Source organism: Pinus tabuliformis, chromosome 6 (assembly GCF_031772625.1).
Source record: "Pinus tabuliformis cultivar Carrire ecotype Pingquan chromosome 6, CPIR1, whole genome shotgun sequence".
In the NCBI taxonomy this organism is placed as follows: domain Eukaryota; kingdom Viridiplantae; phylum Streptophyta; class Pinopsida; order Pinales; family Pinaceae; genus Pinus; species Pinus tabuliformis.
In genome coordinates this window covers 551,770,348-551,789,635 of record NC_142292.1, presented here as the reverse complement: position 1 = coordinate 551,789,635, position 19,288 = coordinate 551,770,348, and the positions used below count along the sequence as shown (strand labels likewise).

Sequence of the window (19,288 nt, the reverse complement as noted above, 5' to 3'; positions counted from 1 at the left end):
GCTGGATACCAGACATCCCTTTTTAATTCGCGTGTGTCTCTTCCTGGGTGGTACTATTACCTCTCACTTAGAGGCTCACTTCATTTCCCCCTTTTTCAGTAATATAACCTTGACACAGTTGTGTTGCACACTCACTAGACACACTTACCTTGTTCTTCAAAGCTACCATTGCATCACTCTCTCGTGCTGACATCCAGAGCTAAGGAAGATCTCTAAGTATATGGAAATCGAGCCTTTATACCAGATTGGATTCCTATACCAAACAGTGTGAGGTCTAGTTGGGACTTCATATCGGGGAGATCCCCTTGGTCAATGGATTTCCAGCGTCATCAACATGTAACTAGGTATTGTGCTGACACAACATGTGTCAAAGCCAACTCATCCTAAAACTACAGTGATTGGTCACAAATGCAATGATGGTCCCCACCGGAACAACTCATCCCATAAGGAAGACCTCGATGTATTATAAAGGGGCACAAGCTAATTTCAAGAGCATAAAGGCATCAAGAGCTAATACAAAGCACCAACACTGGATTCTATGTGGGAAATATGACAGAGATCGTGAGCTTAAGGGGAAAAGGTGCGGAGGAAAGAACTTTAGTGGCTAAATATTGCAACATTGGTCTTAACGATTTCCATTATGAGCATAAAAGAGATAGAGTTCCAGTGCACAAGGGCTTGTTGCAAAAACCAGGTCCACACTTTCAATTTTTGTCATGTAGTGGATCCTTGTCAGAGCGCTAAAAGATAGAGTAAGAAATTGGCTCGAGATTTATATCACGACATTGATTTGTAATGGCATTCTATTGGAAGACCTTTGACCTATGTTGAAGTGATTTTGGCACATGGATGAGTGGGTTGGAAACTATACATGGCAGCGTTTTGGAATAAACAATATGGCAATCTTTTTGCATGGATGAACGAGTTGACAACTTGGACTTTGGCAGTTAGGCCAAACATAACAATAGAAAACTAAAAACTCTAAAAATGACAAAAGGAAGTATATATGATGGCATGCAAAAGTTAGGTTGAAATTTTGGCATTTTTTCCAAATATAGTGGAAACCAAAGTTGGAATCAGATTTAAAACTACATCCAAAACCTATAAAAATTCCAAATTGCCAAAGCAGATTTCATCAGTTTAACTTGCAAAAACAAGATATTAGTGATTGATAACTTGAATTGTAGATTTAGAATACTAAAATGAACATGAAAAAGAAAAAAATAAGATACTCATGTAAATATTCCAATTGAATTTCACTAAAATATCATGCCAAAAATGTCAAGACAAATTCTTTATAAGCAGAAAGGATTGAGGAATTTTGTAAGTTCTTGTGCAAGACTTTGTGTTGAAGCTAAGTGTCGGTTTGTTGGTGTGATGGAGGATTTCTCATTAATAAGATATTTTTGATGTTTTAGTGAGTGTCAGAGGGAAAGATTATTTGTTTTTGAGTTGTTATTCATGGTTCTAGTATGAAAATAGATGAAAAATGAATCATTAATGTCAAGCAAGTTATGTCTTGCAAATCAAGGGTTATTTCTCCTTCCAGTAGGTGTTGCTAAATATTCGGGTTGTAGTTCCATTCAATTGTAATTGATCAATAAGGGAGTTATAGCTTCATTTTAGTTGTAGCCAGAGAAATTTGTACTAGCAAGTTGGAGCTTACCTTGTGAAGGAATTGAAGAGAAATTTGAAGAATTCATTTGTTCCTTGTTACTGATATTATTTCATGTCATGCTCATGTGAGTAATTTTTTAAATTTATTTATGGTGTCTAAATATCATTGCATAATTGAAAAAATGTTTTTAAATTATGAAAATTCCTACAATAATGATTCATCCCCCCTCTTAGTATTGTCTTGGTTTCTAATAGTATGGATTCTTTAACCTAATGTGAGTCTAGGGTTTGATAATGTGATAATAACACATGAATCAAATTAGAATAGGGTTTCATAATGTGATGTTAGGATTTGTCTTATGCAAGGATATTTCAATAAAACTTCCTAGGGTTTGATAACGTGAGAATTTTCCTTATCTTACATGAAAAGGGACAAAATTAAACTCAATTTTGATGGGATAACAATATGAAACCCCAATATAACATGTATAAGCTATAAAAGGTTGTGTTATTTTCATGACTAACTATTTTCTAGCATTTATTATTCATGTTGATTTCATATGTTGGTTATGCCTTTTGAATTGAATTGCAGCTCACAAAAGCGTTATTTATAAATTTTATAATAGTTAGGGTTGTTTTTTGGGATGAAAGTTAAAATGAGTTGTGGGGATTTTGGATAAAGGTGGAAAGCCTCAATTTTTTTCAATGATCAAAACATGATTACTTTTGCTCTGAAATTAACATTAAGTATATTTTTGAAGAAATATTAGAGTAACAAAGCACTTGACCATGATTATTTCACAACCTCATAACCATAAATAATTGTGGGGAAAATAATTGTCCTGAGCTAGAGTGTGGGACTTGTAATATTTTATTCTTGTGGAAATTTCTGAGAGGCGAAGATTGTTGGTTGCCTCAACAAACCTCACCATAGCCAAAATATATTTGAAAGGAACAATCAACCCAATTATTTTCATTCACATGCAACTAATAGAAGTGGTGACATAACGCATACAAAGCCATGATTTACAACTTACACAATTGCAGAAAGTCACAATTACAAAAAAAAAATAAAAAAATTAACAAAAAATTTGAAATGTTCCCCTCGAATAAAATTCAATAATGATGCCTTAGATGTGCACCCAATTTTTTGGTTTCTCCTCTATTTAAATTTTCAAAGTTTTCTATATGAAATGTCCGATCCTCTACAACATTTATATGAAATACCAGATTATGAACAAAGATTCTTATGTTTTCTAAAGATGGAAATATCTTAACCTATGTAACATCCCTTGGTAAACCTCGTGTAAAAATACATAGGATTAGAATTTTTTTTACGAAATTTACTAGCATGTAAAGTTTCCAATCCCTTATTCCATATTCCTTAACTGGCCATTAGATAAAATCATCGTCATTACATAAATTAAATTTAGAAATGGAATATCAAGTCACATAACATAACAACCATCATTGCAGCACATCAACATATAGCTCCCTATTGTAACCTTACATCACTATCACTGTTCATTTCATTAGGCTAGTTAATCACATATTAACGGCGTAAGTGTCCACATCACTTAAGGAAGACATATCATTAGAATAGCCTAATAATAAATCACATCAATGGACACTAATGTACCCAAGAAAAACCGAAGGAGAAAACCAACACTGGTTTATTTTATTAAACATTTATTAAATGTTTCTTAAGGGTGTTCACCCTTCACTCAATGCATGTAAGAATGTCTATCCCTTTACTATTGTTAAAAAATTTACAAAGAAATATCATCCTAAATTCAACATACCTAGCTAGAAGCTATTACATTAATCATGATATTATTTACCCCACAGTTTCTTGAACAATGTTCCATTGTGTCTGGGTTGTTAGCTACAGTCGATTATTTTTCATTGACAATCCCATAATCTGCATGGACCATTAGTTCATCTCCTACCATAATGTTAAACATAATTGATCCTTCGCATAAGTCACAATCTTTACTGCAATTAGTGTCTTCGAAAAACTCTAAAATCATGACTATAAAATATTTATCAAATCGAGATTAACAAATTTTTTCTAGTTTTGTTATAAACTTATTTTCATGTGTATAAATGAAATGTATACAAAGTATCAAAACATGCCTCTATTATTGACACCACACACACATTAATTAAAATCACATAACTACCAAACCGTTTCTATTTATCTTTACATGTGTATGGTTAGGAAACATGTCTATCCATCCAAATCTCATATGCTTAAAGTAAAATACCTAAATATTACAAAAATTCACATGTACCCTGAGAAAGGTGAATAGTTACATTCTACTTCTTTCCACAAGGACACTGTAATATTAAAAAAAACCTCCACAGTTATTACCATCTCTTTGAATAAGAAGAGGGTTCCAAAGATAACATCACAACCACTATAATTTCTTTACCACAACAACTAACCATATTTTCTAGAGGAAACCTAGCACGCTAGCTATTATATTTGTACTGGAAATTAGATAAAATTATCCAAAAGAAACTAGCCTCTCAACTATTCTCCTTAAGCATGCATATACATATTCTTTTCCAAAATAACTTAATACATATCGATTTTTCTTGCATGCAAATATATATTATTTTCTAATAAATCTAACACAATAGAACATACAAATACATGTTTCTTTTCTAAGAAATCTAACATAATAAAGCATCCAAATACATGTCTTTTTTCCAAGAAATATAACACAATAGAGCATGCAAATACATGTTTTTTTTCCAATAACTAATATAATAGTTATTATTATGTGCGCATATTCTTTTCCAAGAAATTGATACAATAGTTATTATTTATGTGTACATGTTCTTTCCAAGAAACTATTATAATATCTATTATGTATGAGTACAAGAACATTAGATATCATTTTTTAGGATTCAATTGCGTTAAAGTCATTCATCTATGACCATTTTCATGAGAGGTAGTCATAACTAACTAATTTCTCATGATTTTTGAATAGTCCACTTAGCACTCATTGCATCGGGTGATGCTCACAGGGGTGAAGAAGTGGGATTGAAACTAGTGAAATAAATTGCATAGCGTCAATCATCACTTTCGGGGCTTGCACCCTGTAACTAGGACTTCCCGAGAGGTCACCCATCCCAGATCACCTCTGGCTCAAGCGTGCTTAATTGTGGAGTTTCCCCCACAATCAAGCCCTAAGTTTTTCCAAGAAAGACCTATAACTATATTATCTTCGGGCATGAGATCCACTTATTAATTTTCAAAAGGATATCACATAGGTTAATTATCTTTACACGTAACTACACATTCCTTTCCAAAAGAAAATCCCATAACTTAGTATTTCTATGCATGAGAATTTGTGGAAAACCTTTCTAAAAAAATATAAATACTTGGCACGAGAATTTATAAAACCCCTTCAACAATGTAAAATTATTTTGCCTACATCCCTGTGCCATATAACTGATGAAAGTTTTTTCCCAGAAACATTAGCTAAACTCTACTCATCAAAATTTCATGAAATATTTTCAAGAAACCTTAACTAGTATTTGTGCATAAGAAATTCATTAACTAGTCTCTACGGACAAGAAATTGATCAAATATTTCAAGGGGCGTTAAGTAGTCTTTACCGTGGCTGCTTTGGATCGGGGGCATTAGCAGGAAGCGACATTTTCAAAATCTCTAGGGTCAGGAATGATTCTGGGGTGTGAATTTTGTATAATATACATTTTTATATATTTTGATGCATATATGTCAACAAAAACATATAGAATGATGAATTAGTGATAAATAAAATAAAACATAGATTAAACCATATAACATTATTCATCTAGTAGTTATAATATTCATCAAACACAGGTCCACAAATTACAAGTTCTCATTTATATAGCATGTATGAGAGCACATAACCAAAATAACATCGAGTGCAACCCATCTCAGAACCGAAACTACATCAACAAATAGGCTCTAAATTGCCTCTAACATCCAAAAATATCATGTTACAACAAATACCTACATATTATCAAAATCATTCCCTATTTTGAGATCTTTATCATTAATATCACTCTCTAAGCATTAATATAAGATAGCCAAAAAGTAACATGTCAAGTCAAGATTTTTTTTGAGTGATGGATACATTTTTGGTAGGGTAATGATAGAGAAGTTCGACGACCAATGTCACTAAAATTTGGGGCCTTGGTGTTTTTGATTAAATAAGAGTTCCCTAGTACATGACAAAATCCAGTGGAAACATTGCAATTCCCCCAATCTTCAAAGTCTTATTGGATTTTGAGTGAAATCTAAAATTTTATATTCTCCCTATGAAACCCAGTGAGGTCGAAACCACTCTCAAACAGTCTTACTCATTTCATGGTAATGTTAAAAATTTAAGTAAACATATAAAAATGAAAGATAAAGAACCACTCTCAAACAGTGTGATTCATTTCATGGTAATGTTAAAAATTTAACATATAAAAATGAAAGATAAAGAAGATTACACTGCCCCACTCAAGAATTTTTGTTGCTTTGGAAAAAAAATTGTGAACTTATTTGCAAAATTATTTTTCTGAAAAAACTAGGAAGCTATTTTTTTTTTCCTGAGTGAGAACTCGCTCTTGAAATTTGCTCCATATGGAAGTGCGCTCTACGGGTTGCTCCCACTCGAAGCGCGCTTCAAGAGCGGATTCGAGAGGAAGGGGAGCGCTCCCAGCAACACTAGTCTTTACGTACTAGAAATTTGTGAAATCTTTTCCATAAAAACATTAGCCAATCTTTACGTACCCGACATTTATGAATTCTATTCCAAAAGCATTAAGTAGTCTATGTGTAACCCGAAGGACATTGGGAGCTTTCAAGCTCATTCCAAGGGCAAAGAGCAAAGAGAAAGAGTCAGGTCGCTAAGAGATTGCGTTTGGCACAGATCAGAAGGTTCGATTGCGGCTTTGAGAAAATAAGAATAATGAGGAACAATGCCCAAAATGCACGTAGAACCGATAAAATGGAAATGAGGCATGCAGCTGAGAGCCATCAGAATCGAGCAGACCAAGGATGATCATTTTAAACATAACTGTTTCGTACTATTGCTTGAATTAGTTATCAAGTGATTTTAAAACAAGTTTTGATCCCACGACAAACATATTATTATCATAATATTTTCATATTTAGAATAACCGATTGTCAAAATATATATTCTAGGGATAGGGTATTACAACCTATGGTTTTTCAGAGCAACGAGATAATTCGATGTTTCTTTGTAAAACAGTATATGTTCATCTCTCCACGTTTAAGGGGGAGTATTAATGGCGAAGTACCTTCTATTCCATTATATTGACAATGAAAATTTGCAATTTCATATTGTAAACGGCTTTTTTAACTTCATTTTACAATTTTACCAATTAAACATTTTTTTTAGGGCAGAAAAAGAGTAATATTATTTATATAAGAGATATAAAAGAGTGCATGGTACAAAATAGACAGGATATACATATGTTGCTTGAGAAAAAACAACAGTTCGACAAAAACTAGAAAAACATAGACTCCGATATATCAGTAGATAATAGATCAGCATATATCGGATATGTTCAAGAACAAAAAAACTAGATCAGAGGAACCATATCATCCTTCGTCAGGATAATTGAGATAAACTTAAACTGACTGCCATACCCAGGAAAAGATCAGCGGGAAGAAAGGACCTGTACATAATACCCAAAAATCCCATAGCATATGGAGTATAAAACCTTTCGACTATTGAAGGAACAACATATATAAAAATAGAAATAATACATATGAAAATTGATGACTAATAGAAAGGAGGGAGAAAGTCCTGTATGTAGATATTTATGCCATCTGAGAAAACCTGTAAGTGCCACAACTCCGGATCCTCCAAAAGGCCCTTTTTAGAAAGACAGTCGGCTTCTTGGTTTAGCTCCCTACGAATTTGATTGATAGAAACACCATTTAAAGAGTTCCATAAAAATGGATCCGATCCAGCCAGCTGGCGAGATGAGATTTTGAGATGGAATTTTTTCCGGCAACAAAATTAATGCACTTGGGAGTCACCATATATAGAGACATCATGGAGATCTAAAAAGAGACAAAAACACAAGAGACCAGAGAGGGCCATCGCTTCTGCCATCATGTTGGTCCCTCTTCCTCCGTTCCAATGAATGGAGAAAGAACATCCTTTGTCAGGCACTATATGAAAACCGCAGCCGCACATACCTTTCTGTTCGGCCCCATCAAAAAAAGCCCTTGGTAGAGAAGAAGGCATATTTTGAGGAGTTGAAACTTGAGACATATTTGACAAAGGGGAGGGAGTAGGGATATCTTCGAAAAAAGCGCAGATATTGGAGAAAATATCCATCAGCGGAGATCTTTTATTGTTGAAAATATAGTCGTTTCGCCACCTCCAAATACACCACAGTGCAATAATAAAAATGGATCGCCAAGGAACTTTTTGCCCACTGCACCAAAAGAAAGCATCCCTGATCGTCGAGGGAGGATCGAAATGAAATCCATAAAACTTTTCCAAGAGCATCCAAATCCGTCGAGCTTCCTTACAGAGTAAAAAAAGGTGAAGGTTGTCCTCCTCTGCAGAACTACATAAGGGACATATACCAGGTCCACGCCAACCACGTTTTTTTAAATTCTCCCATGTCAGATTTTTATTATGAAAAGTTAGCCAGACAAAAAACACCATTTTAGACTGACAACCAGATTTCCAGAAAATGCCCGAGAAGGCATTGTTACACAGTTGCCGACCCTCAGATAACAAAAGCCGATATATATCCTTAACACAGATGGAGTCCATCCTATCAGAGATCCGCCAAGTAAGGAAGTCGTGGTCAGAGGATCTAAAAAACCCACCATTCCTGAGCTTAGTTTTAATATGGTCCCATGATAAAGCAATGTCCGCCTGCATATTCAAACAAGAAGCCTCGTACCAGATGGGAAAAGGGCCATTCCATTTGTTAATCAGGCCATCCCAAAAGAAAATGCCCTTCCTGTGCAAAAATTCCAATAAAGATCCAGGAATGTCAATCTCCTCCTTTCCACACAGAAAAGAGTCTCTTCCAATCATGATCCTGTCTCCCGTTTGAAACCGCCATATCAGATTCTTCCGGATCAATGCCTCGAATTTCCTCAGACTCAACCAAATCAGAGATCCATGAGCCGGCCCAATGCTTCCTTTTCTGATCCAATATGAAAGGTCTTTTCTGCCCAGATATTTATCCTGAATGATCGAACCCCATATGCCATGATCACATATACCCCTCCAAAAAGACTTGCAAAGCAAAGCCTTTCCAAAAGATCGCATGTCTAAGAGACCCCAACCACCATGACTTTTTGGAGCTGATATAAAAGAGAGTTTCAAGAGATGATACTTCCTTTTTCCATGTTGTCCTCCCCATATAAAATTGGCAGTGAGTTCGTTCATCGATTGAATGATGCTCGAGGGAAGATAAAAAAGGTGAGCCCAGTAAATAGCCAGTTGATTTAGAACCGATTGCGCCAAAACAATCCTTCCCGCCAAAGAAAGACATCAGAATTCCCACGATGAGATTTTCTTGAAATAACGATCGGGAATCCATAGCCAATCGGATCTAGAATAGCAGTGGGTTTTTAACAAGAAACCCAGATATTTGATACCCAAGCCAATAGGTTGCATTTCGTAACCAAATAGATCCGACAACCATGCAAAATCTTCTTGATCAATATGATTGTGATATATAACAGACTTCGATCCATTTACCTGTAATCCCGAGGCCTTTTGAAAATTGAGCAGAATATCGAAGTAGCACATCCATGTGATTCTGCAAAAAATGTCGAACAAAATAACATCATCCACGAACAGATTATGGGAAATAGAGATATTTCGACATATTTTCAACGGGGAGCATCGGTTTTCTTCAACCGCCTTGTTGATGTGCAGACTGAGAGAATTCATGGCCAGGATAAATAAAAGGGGAGACAAGGGACATCCTTGGCGGAGGCCACGAGAGGCAAGAAAGAAAGCCGTAGGCATTCCATTAACAATGACAACATAATTAACCTGTTCAATGCAAGCCATGATCCAGTTGATCATGTTTGCTCTTAAACCCACCTTTGCTAATAAACATCTAATGAAAGCCCAGTCCATACAGTCGTAGGCTTTGCAAAGATCAATTTTCAGTAGGACAGCATCACATTTTTTCTCCCGAATGGCAAAAAGACCTTCTTGTGTAGAAGCAACCGCATCTAAGATGTTCCTCCCTTTCAAGAAAGCATGTTGATTCTTCGTTAGGTGAAGAGACAGCGTATCCTTTATCCTGTCAGCAATAATCTTTGATATAATTTTATATGATATGTTACATAGAGAAATTGGACGGAAATCCGTGAAGGAAAAAGCATTTTCTTTTTTAGGAATGAGGGCAATGTAGGTGGAAGTAGTCTTTTGATGAATGCAACCCGATACTCTGGATTCTTCCACCATTTTCAGCAAGTCCGATTTGATAAAGTCAAAGAAATGACAGAAAAATTCTATGGACCAACCATCCGGTCCAGGACATTTGTCCTTTTTAAAAATCTTTAAAGTTTTCAGCAGCTCTTCCTCAGTCACAGGTTGAAAAATCTGATCATTTATTTCATCATTGAACATCTAAGGAAACAACTCAATTCCCCACAGGATATCCTGGAAATATCTATCATCTGTTCTCTTATATTGGTTTTCAAAGAATCTCAAAACCTCCCATGAGATATCCTCTTGAGAATACAAGAAGCCCCCTGATCCATCGCTGATTTTCCAAATAGAATTCTGCTCTCATCGAGCGCTCGCAAATCTGTGAAAAAATTTAGTGTTCCTGTCCCCTTCCTTCAACCACAAGACCCTACTCTTCAGCCTCCAAGATAATTCTTCTTGTTCTAGAATCTTGGATTTCTTTCTTTGTAACTCGTTTATAAGACGTCTCTGCTGAAAAGATAGACAATTCGATGCCATGGCATCCGAAACACCATCAAGCACTTTTTGAATCTTCTGTAACATCAACCTGTTGGACTGTCTCTTCTTGTATTGCCATTCTCTAACCACCTTCCTAATAATATCCATTTTTTCTCTGAAAGACAAAAGCAAGAAGCGAGGATCAGAAGGCAGCCAATCACACCAGAGATTATTTATGAGAGCATTGAATGCCAGATCCTCCAAATAGGTCCTGTTGAATTTGAATGGATAACCCTTTCTAAAACCTTTTTCCATCCATCTCATCACAATCGGACGATGATCAGAAATAAACACCCTTTCAATAGAGGAGCATGGCATACCCATCTTATCAATCAGACTAACATGAAGGATAAAACGGTCAAGGCGTTTCGCGACGTAGGCCTCTCCAGACCTCCCATTTTCCCAGGTCGGAAACATCTGAGCCGGAATGATATCCACAAAATTTCTGCTTAGCAATTCATTTTTAAGCAATTCCGCCAATGGGTCCTTTCTCTGATTCGATCCCCAAACTTCATCCAAATTTAGAGTAAAATTGAGGTCCCCTGCAATCATTAGATTGTCAATGTCAAGAATCTCAGATTCGAAAAGCTTCTTCCAGAAAGGCTCCCTATTCATGTATGGTGCATATACATTTATAATATTTATGGAAAAATTTTGACCCCGAATCTGAGCCGAAACCAAAATACCCGCCAAGCACCTATAAGTTTTAGCCATGATCCATATCGGATCCCAAAGGACAACTAAACCACCGGAAAGTCCATTTGCATCAATAGCCGAAATATACCAAGACGGGAACATCTTTCTAAAATAGGAAATGGAGATAGAAGCTGAATGCATAGATTCCTGGATCAAGATAATCTTAGGACTAACAGAGGAGAAAAAGTCCCTTAATACCAAAAAAATTTTCCCCGCCCCCAAACCCCTAATGTTCATAGATACCATGAAATTCATTTTGAAGGCATGTCAGCCTTGCTAGCTCTAAGAGGCCTCTCGTCCGTCATATCAACAATAGGAACATCAAATAGAGATAAGTTGCGAATACCCCTGCCAGTATCATCTCCCCGACCACGAAAATGTCTGCTTCCCCTTCCATTTTTCCTTCACTCATGAAAGTTTTTAACTTCATTTTCCAATTTTACCAATTAGAACTTATAGTTCAACACTGATGCAAATTTTCCATAAAACGTTTTGAAATAAATACTAAAAATAAGGAATAGCATGTTAATATTTTTATGTGGACGTACAATGGCTTTATTTATCCTTAAAAAGGAATTCTTTGGAATTCCTGAGATTGATAAAAGAGTAATATATATATATATATATATATATATATATATATATATTAAAAAAATAAGTCATCTAAATGGATACACGATATTTTAATTAAAAATTTGTTTATCATGTTTTTAGAAGCTTTGAAACACTTTTTGCAACTAAGTACATAGGAAATATTATTGTGTTTATAAATGAATATGGATATTTAAATTTTGGTTCAATCTTCTTAAAATGAAATATTATACTAAATATAATAATGATGATGATTAACGTCTACTAAAACTAATGTGGTGTATCGGACCTCAAGAAAAGAGAGCCTAATTGTCATTCTTCAAATTCTTGTTTCTATGATCAAAGAGCAGGGAAAGAAGCCTTCCATGATAGCTATACTTGGGCTGGATTAATAAGTCAAGAAGGTTGGAGGTGTGGTTGATGATAGGGAATTGAGAGCGGATGTGGGTACGAGTCGGGTAGTGTAAAAAGAAGCATTTTTCATCTTCCACCTTCTTAGTATCACAAATCTGACAAATTCTATCGTTCCAGCGGATCTTGGGAGTAGACCATTGTCCAGTCTCACTCTAAAGCTCATGAGAGTTAGTTCTAATCCTAGTGATATTCATTTTCTTTGTAGTACTAGTCAACATAGAGAGATAATTCTGGTTATCGAGAATGGAGTTGATCACCTCTTTATAATACCTTAGTTTCCTTTTACCCTCCAATGCCTTAGCATCCCACGTTTTGTCCTTAAAATTGGAGGTAATAGTATCTTTAATATTTTCCTTTCTTCCCATGATGAGCTCCTCCTTAATCCCCCTAATATTGAGCCAAGACTGAGCATTCTAATGCCACCCGCGCTTGAGGCACAGGTGGGGGTTTTGATTAAAATTAGAAGAAAATTTTGGGAGCCTCTTGGATTCCATATTGTGAAGCTTCTTTTTAAACATCAAATATTTAAACATAGCCACACTTTTGATGGGGGACAAGCCAACTTCGATTAAGAGGATAGGATAGGGAGTATTTCTCTTGATCTTGAGGTTATAGGTTATGAATTGCTTTTGGATCATCTCAATCTTTCTCCACGACTCCCTAGATATACTGCATCCTCAAACTTCACATCCATATAAGATAACAACGTTGACAAGAGTCTCAAAGAGGAACTTTTTTTTACTCCAAGTGTCAATATTGACACTTATAATTGTTTTCAAACTCATAATAGGTTTTCCAAATTTCAATAATTATTTTCTCGATGCTATAATTCTAGCTGAGCTGATGAGGAAAGTCAATACCAAATATTTATAAGAAGAAACTTGCTCAAGGAAATGGTTATCATAGACGAAACTACCATGGGTGAGATTTTTGGATTTAATGATCATGGCTTTAGTCCTATCGGTATTAACTGTCATACCCATCTTGGATCAATAGACATGAATAGTCTTAAGCTGCTTGTCTAGGTCGTCATGGCTCCTAGCAAGAAGAATGATATCATCAGCATAAAGGAGAAGACTAATGATAATACTAGTGAGCTCAATGCCTTTGTAACCTACAATTTCTAGACACTCCTCTAGTTTATCGATGTAAATACTAAAAAAGGTAGGGGAAAGGGGACAACCTTTCTTAAGCACGATATTACATTTAATATCTTTAGAGCACCCTTCGTTGGTCTTAAGCTTAGGAATGATAGTCTCGTAGGGGCGGATCACAACAATCCTCGGTTCTGGGGAAGCATGATCTCTTCAAGCCTCTCCCAGAGCTTATCTCGGGGGATAGTGTCCTTAAGGAAAATATCAAGGATACCAATTAAGGACAATATGTGGAATGCTAAAGAGATGGAGGGTAAAAGGAAGCTAAGGTACTATAAGGAGGTGATCAACCCCACCCTTGGTAACCATAATTATCTCTCTATGTGACTAGCACTAAGAAGAAAATGAACATTGCTAGGATTAGAACTAACTCTCATGAGCTTCGGAGTGAAACCGGATAGTGGTTACTCCAAAGACTCCCTAGAACAATAAAATTTGTCATATTTGTGATACTAAGAAGGTGGAAGATGGAAAACACTTCATTTTAGACCGCCCAGCTCTTACCCACATCTGCGTTCAATTCCCTATCATCAACCACACCTCCAATTTTCTTGACTTATTAAGCCAACCCAACTATAACAATCTTAGAACGCTTCTTTCCCTTCTCCTTGATTACATAAACAAGATTTTTAAGGATGACAATTAGTCTCTCTTTTCTTGAAGTCAGATAGACCACATTGATCTTAGTGGATGTTAATCATTATCATCATCATCATATATAATTTAAAAATATATAAAAAATAAATATTTTTTTTGGAAGTATTTTGATGACAAATTTGAAATATCAATTTAGAAATTGCTCATTTATTAGGGAATTTTTCAAAATAAAAACATTATAAATCGCAGAAACGCTTGATGTCAAAATTTATTAATGATTCCACTAAAATCCTTAATTAAAGAAAACTGGCCAATAATTTTTTACAATCACCGTTTGTAATGTTTCCAAAATGTTATTTAATTTTCGAACAAATGTATGATAAGAAAATACTGTGAAAAAAAAAGAACCATCTGAATATGGTCTTAAAATATAAATATTACACAGATAAAAAATATCTTAAAACATAGATACTAAAAAAAAATTATTTAGGGAAAACAATTATAAATCCGAAAATATAAATAAAAAGCTTGAAAATTAATATAAAAAGGTGTTATCCAAAATAAAAATACTAAACCAGGTTAATCCACCAGGAAATCTTATTTCATAAAATAGAGAGAAAAAGGACCAAAACATGATCCATGATTGTAGTAGACACATGATAGTTCAAGCACCGGGACGACGGTACTTGTGGATTATTCATGATTTTACCGAAAACGCCCGGGCCGTGGTGGTGGGCAGTTAAGGCCATCGCTGGTGCACTGTGAACGGGCCGAGGGCGGCACTGGTCCTCTAGGTTTCATTTCACTCCACATGGAATCTGGCCGTGGTGGTGGGCAGTTAAGGCCATCGCTGGTGCACTGTGAAGGGGCCGAAGGCGGCACTGGTCCTCTAGGTTTCATTTCACTCCACATGGAATCTGGCCGTGGTGGTGGACAGCCTGAACGGTCACGCCCATAATTTCGACACTGTGAAGGGCCCGAAGGCGGCACTGGTCCTCTCGGTTTCATTTCACTCCACATGGAATCTGGCGGTGGTGGTGGGCAGTTAAGGCCATCGCTGGTGCACTGTGAAGGGGCCGAAGGCGGCACTGGTCCTTTCGGTTTCATTTCACTCCACATGGAATCTGACCGTGGTGGTGGACAACCTGAACGGTCACGCCCATAATTTCGACACTGTGAAGGGGCCGAAGGCGGCACTGGTCCTCTCGGTTTCATTTCATTCCACATGGAATCTCGCCTATTCACCTGGTGCTGCTCCACGTGCAGGTTGGCAAATCGCTCAGCAGCGGCAAGATTTAGAAGGAGCATTAGCATGATGATGCACAGAACTGCAGTATCAACCTTTTTCATCTCCATTAATAATCGATCTCCTCCAACTGATCGCCAAAGATCGACTTCCCGTTCCCACACTCAATAGTAAATACGCATAAGTATGCTCCAGGCACTTCAATGTAGATGTAAGCAGTCTTAACATACATACCGGGCAGAGGCCTGAAATATATATAGATATTTTGGGCTGGGTCTGGAAGAGCGGTCGGTTTTCTCCCACGTGCTTGACAACCTAGAACTTGTGAGGATTCGCGATATTTCTTGCAGTTACTTAGAAAATTGAGCCTTCACCATATTTTTTTTTGTTGTTTTAGGGTAATTAATTGCAGAATGATATAGATGAGAAGGTTAAATATGTGAAAAATGAAATACTGAATTAGTAAAATCAAATTCAAAATATTAATTTAATTTTTAATTGAAAAACTAAAAGTTGTCCTTGAAATAATACTAAAAAGATATATAATTATTGTAATTTAAATATTTGTTTTTTCATAAATATAATTTTATGCGGTAGTTTAACTAATAGAAAATGAAATGGCTAAAAAGAAAAGAATATTATATATTATATATGATAAATAAGGTAATTTAAATATTTTTTGTTTTCAGATATATTTTAATGGGTATTTTAACTAATAGAGAATAAAATGGTTTTTTAATGACGTTTTTCTTAGTTAATTTTAACTGAAATACTGTCATATATCTACATGCTAAAACATATATACATTAAAAAAAAAAATTAATATAGTGTCCACACTTTGGTTATGCGCCTGCACTTGTTTTAAATATAAGGTTATATATAGTCACCACCTCGTATACATGCCTAACCCGAGGAGGTATATAGTGTGGCAGGTAACGTTGTCATACCAATGTTTATTCAATGTTTATTACTTGTCTATAATCTATCGCTGATACGATGGCATAAAAACCCTGTGACTTCTCCTCGAGCGTATCAAGACTGTCCTGCCCTCATTTGTTGGCGCCTCCTGCGCTGGACATCTGGCAACAGCATTGAATCCCGCTGGCCTGTTCACGTGATTGGGGTATGGTTGCTGAGCTTGGGACTTTCCCGCACCTTGCTTTTGGGTAATAACGCCTTGATCAACGGTGTGAGGTTTCTGCATGAGATCGAGGGTCACAAATGCTCCACGCTTCCACCACTGGCAGGTAGGGTATATACGTGGTCTTTTCCGGATTCTTCGAGGTTTTCCTCATACTGCTCGGCGCTTCACAGCTCTCTGCTCACCACTGCAAGGGTTTTACCCCATAGCTCCGCGCCGAGACCACCCGCCATTCCAGGCACATGCGCCATCCCTGAGGGGCTTCCGCTCCATGGTTTCTCATTCTCGAATCGGCCAGGTAATTATACAATCAATTGGAAGTTCTGATGCGATTTTGAATTTAATTGCTATGCAGAAGTTTAATATTTTATCCATTGCTTGACAGGTTGTGAACGGCAACTTCCAGCTTCTACGGCATTGGAAAATCCCTCCAGATGAGGCCCGCCGAGTTACACAGGTATTTATCTTGGTTCAAGGGTTTAGTTTTCGGTTGATTCTCCTCTGTCCCGCTTCGGGTTGCCAGGGGTTTTCCTCTGTGCTTGAAATGAGGCCCCAACCTTATTATTGCACGGTTGGCCGCAGATCACGATGGACCGATGCTCTTATTCCGGTTCCAAATGTTCTGGGTCTGCTTAAGGAAATTGGGTACCTCTTCGTTTGCGGTGATTTGGGTTCTACCTCTGGTCCCCGAGGCTGAAGTTCACTTAGTTCTATTAAACAGCTGTTTATATCTTTGGTTTGCCGAATGTACTGGGACTATAGCCGTATGTATTGTGACTGTATTGAAGCCTGGTTGGAAACCGGCTAGCTTGTTTAATTTGGACTCATATGGCTTGCGGCCGATAGTTTAATATAACTCACTGTTTATGTTACGCTACTGTTACTTTTCATGCTGATAAGAAATGGTTCTCTTTTATGAAATATATGGTTTGATTGTTACCTGGATGCGTAATGCAATTTCTCATTTTGGAATCCTGCTTTTTCGATTTACGGCATGCATGCACTTTGTTTACAGTATGATCTAAGGGTCCATCCCATATCGTCAATGTATTTAACAGATATGCATAAATTTAAAGAACTGTCGCGCCTGCATCTGATTATTATAGATGTATGGTCGACTAGTTCTGGGTTCTCCGTAACACGAAACCTTGATGTTCTGGAAGTTATATATAGTTATACAGAATGGTTATTGATTTCCTAGTTCGTTATTAGCGGACAATACTTCTGCGACCTCTATGCTTTTGTTTAATTTGGTACTTTCCTTGATGCAATTTAAATATTTCCACTGTACATTACAGGAATGTCAATATGGTTTTACCGTATAGCTCTTTGCTCTTTTTGGTAATGGTTTGCATATTTAATTGTCGTAATATTCAGAAGTCTGTTCCACTTAACTGTTCAGATCTTAAGATTCAGGATATTATCTAGGTTTTTGTTTCCCTGTTCGTATTTGTCTGTTCTTCCTTCAGGCTTATTCCGACGCTATGGAATCTCCAGAACCCCCACCTGCTACGGTTTGACCTAGTTCGGGGTTCAGGGTTTATTTGTTCCTTCTTATTACCTTATTAAGATCTTCACTTGACACCATCTAACTGATTGAAGTTATCAGAAAAGGTATTTTGTCTAAGATTATAACGAGAGATATTCGACTTACTGTGAACATTAAGGGTCAAGATTTGATATCGACCCAGAGTTCTATTTTCCTCATAAATAGCTAGTTTTTCCTGGTTTGGTTTCCCCACGACTGTAAGCCTATTTGTCTGGTAGGAATCAGGCTTGTTTTTGCAAATATACCACTCTCTTTTGTTCAGATAATCTCAGTTCTCTATTCTTCGAGTTTTACAGATACTCCGTCTATAATTTCTTTTGCACAGTAAATCATAGTTACACTATATACTGTTTACAATTATTGCATAGACAATCACAGTTACACTATAAGTTACACAGATAACTATGGGGACATGAGGGTTCCGTTACTTACCTGATCTCCGCTGGTAAGGTGAGTCTGGAACAAGTCTCCTGCCAAATCTCTGTGTAAAGCTTGTTATCCACCCAACCGCGAGACTTGTCCTTCGGGACCTGAGTCTTCCCCCCAAGCTTCTGCTTACCGGATCACTATCCTCAGTAAGACAGCACTGTGTGCTTGACTATCTGGTCCTTACCAGACTTAGTCCATACAGGGTTTTTCCTTCCCTTTCTCTTTCTCTGCCTGTCTCTACAGCCCAGAGTTCTCTCAACCAACCTCCCCTTTTCCCTGGAAACCCTTCCAGTTAGGGAAGGTGGTTATTTCTAGTTTTGTTAACTAACTTTTCTTTTCCAGTTCCCTTTTGGGAATTCAGATATTTTCATGAGTAATTCTTTTAATCATTATTTTAGTGCACATGTAAAATCAACAGAATACTCTCAAAAGAAAATAAATTCCTCAATATCATTCTAATTCAGTTTTTGCTGTAGTAACTTTTAAATAATTACATTTTTACGGGGTCATCACAAATATGATAGAGATTTTTAAGAATTTGATTTTTAGTTTTTTAATGTATAGAATTTGAGTGCTTTCGGTTTTTTTATACATTTAAAAATGTATTTTAAATAACAAAAAATGATAATTTTGTTTTGAAATTGTATTATTATTATTATTATTATTATTATTATTATTTAAAAAGACCATTTCATTTATAAATTATATTATGCCTATTTTAAATAATTTGTTTAAATTTTTTACTAAAAATTAATAAAATAATATATTAGATTATTAAATCCTTATAAATTAAATATTTTAAATAACGATTTTATAAAAACTATATCATTGAATGTAAGCATAATTACAAAAACATAAACTAATTCTAGATTTCACAAT

General features: G+C 36.0%; 1 protein-coding gene across 1 annotated transcript; it reads right to left on the bottom strand.

Moving 5' to 3' along the window:
• Positions 1–10,415: 10,415 nt before the first annotated feature.
• On the bottom strand, positions 10,416–11,390 carry LOC149259706 (uncharacterized). Its single transcript, XM_089454972.1, has one exon. It carries the CDS (start codon positions 11,388–11,390, stop codon positions 10,416–10,418), a length of 975 nt encoding a protein of 324 aa, XP_089311098.1.
• Positions 11,391–19,288: the final 7,898 nt, after the last annotated feature.

What these genes read in the sequence shown, in the direction of transcription:
- LOC149259706 (XM_089454972.1), bottom strand. Translation starts at nt 11,390, where the DNA reads ATGTTCCCGTCTTGGTATATTTCGGCTATTGATGCAAATGGACTTTCC.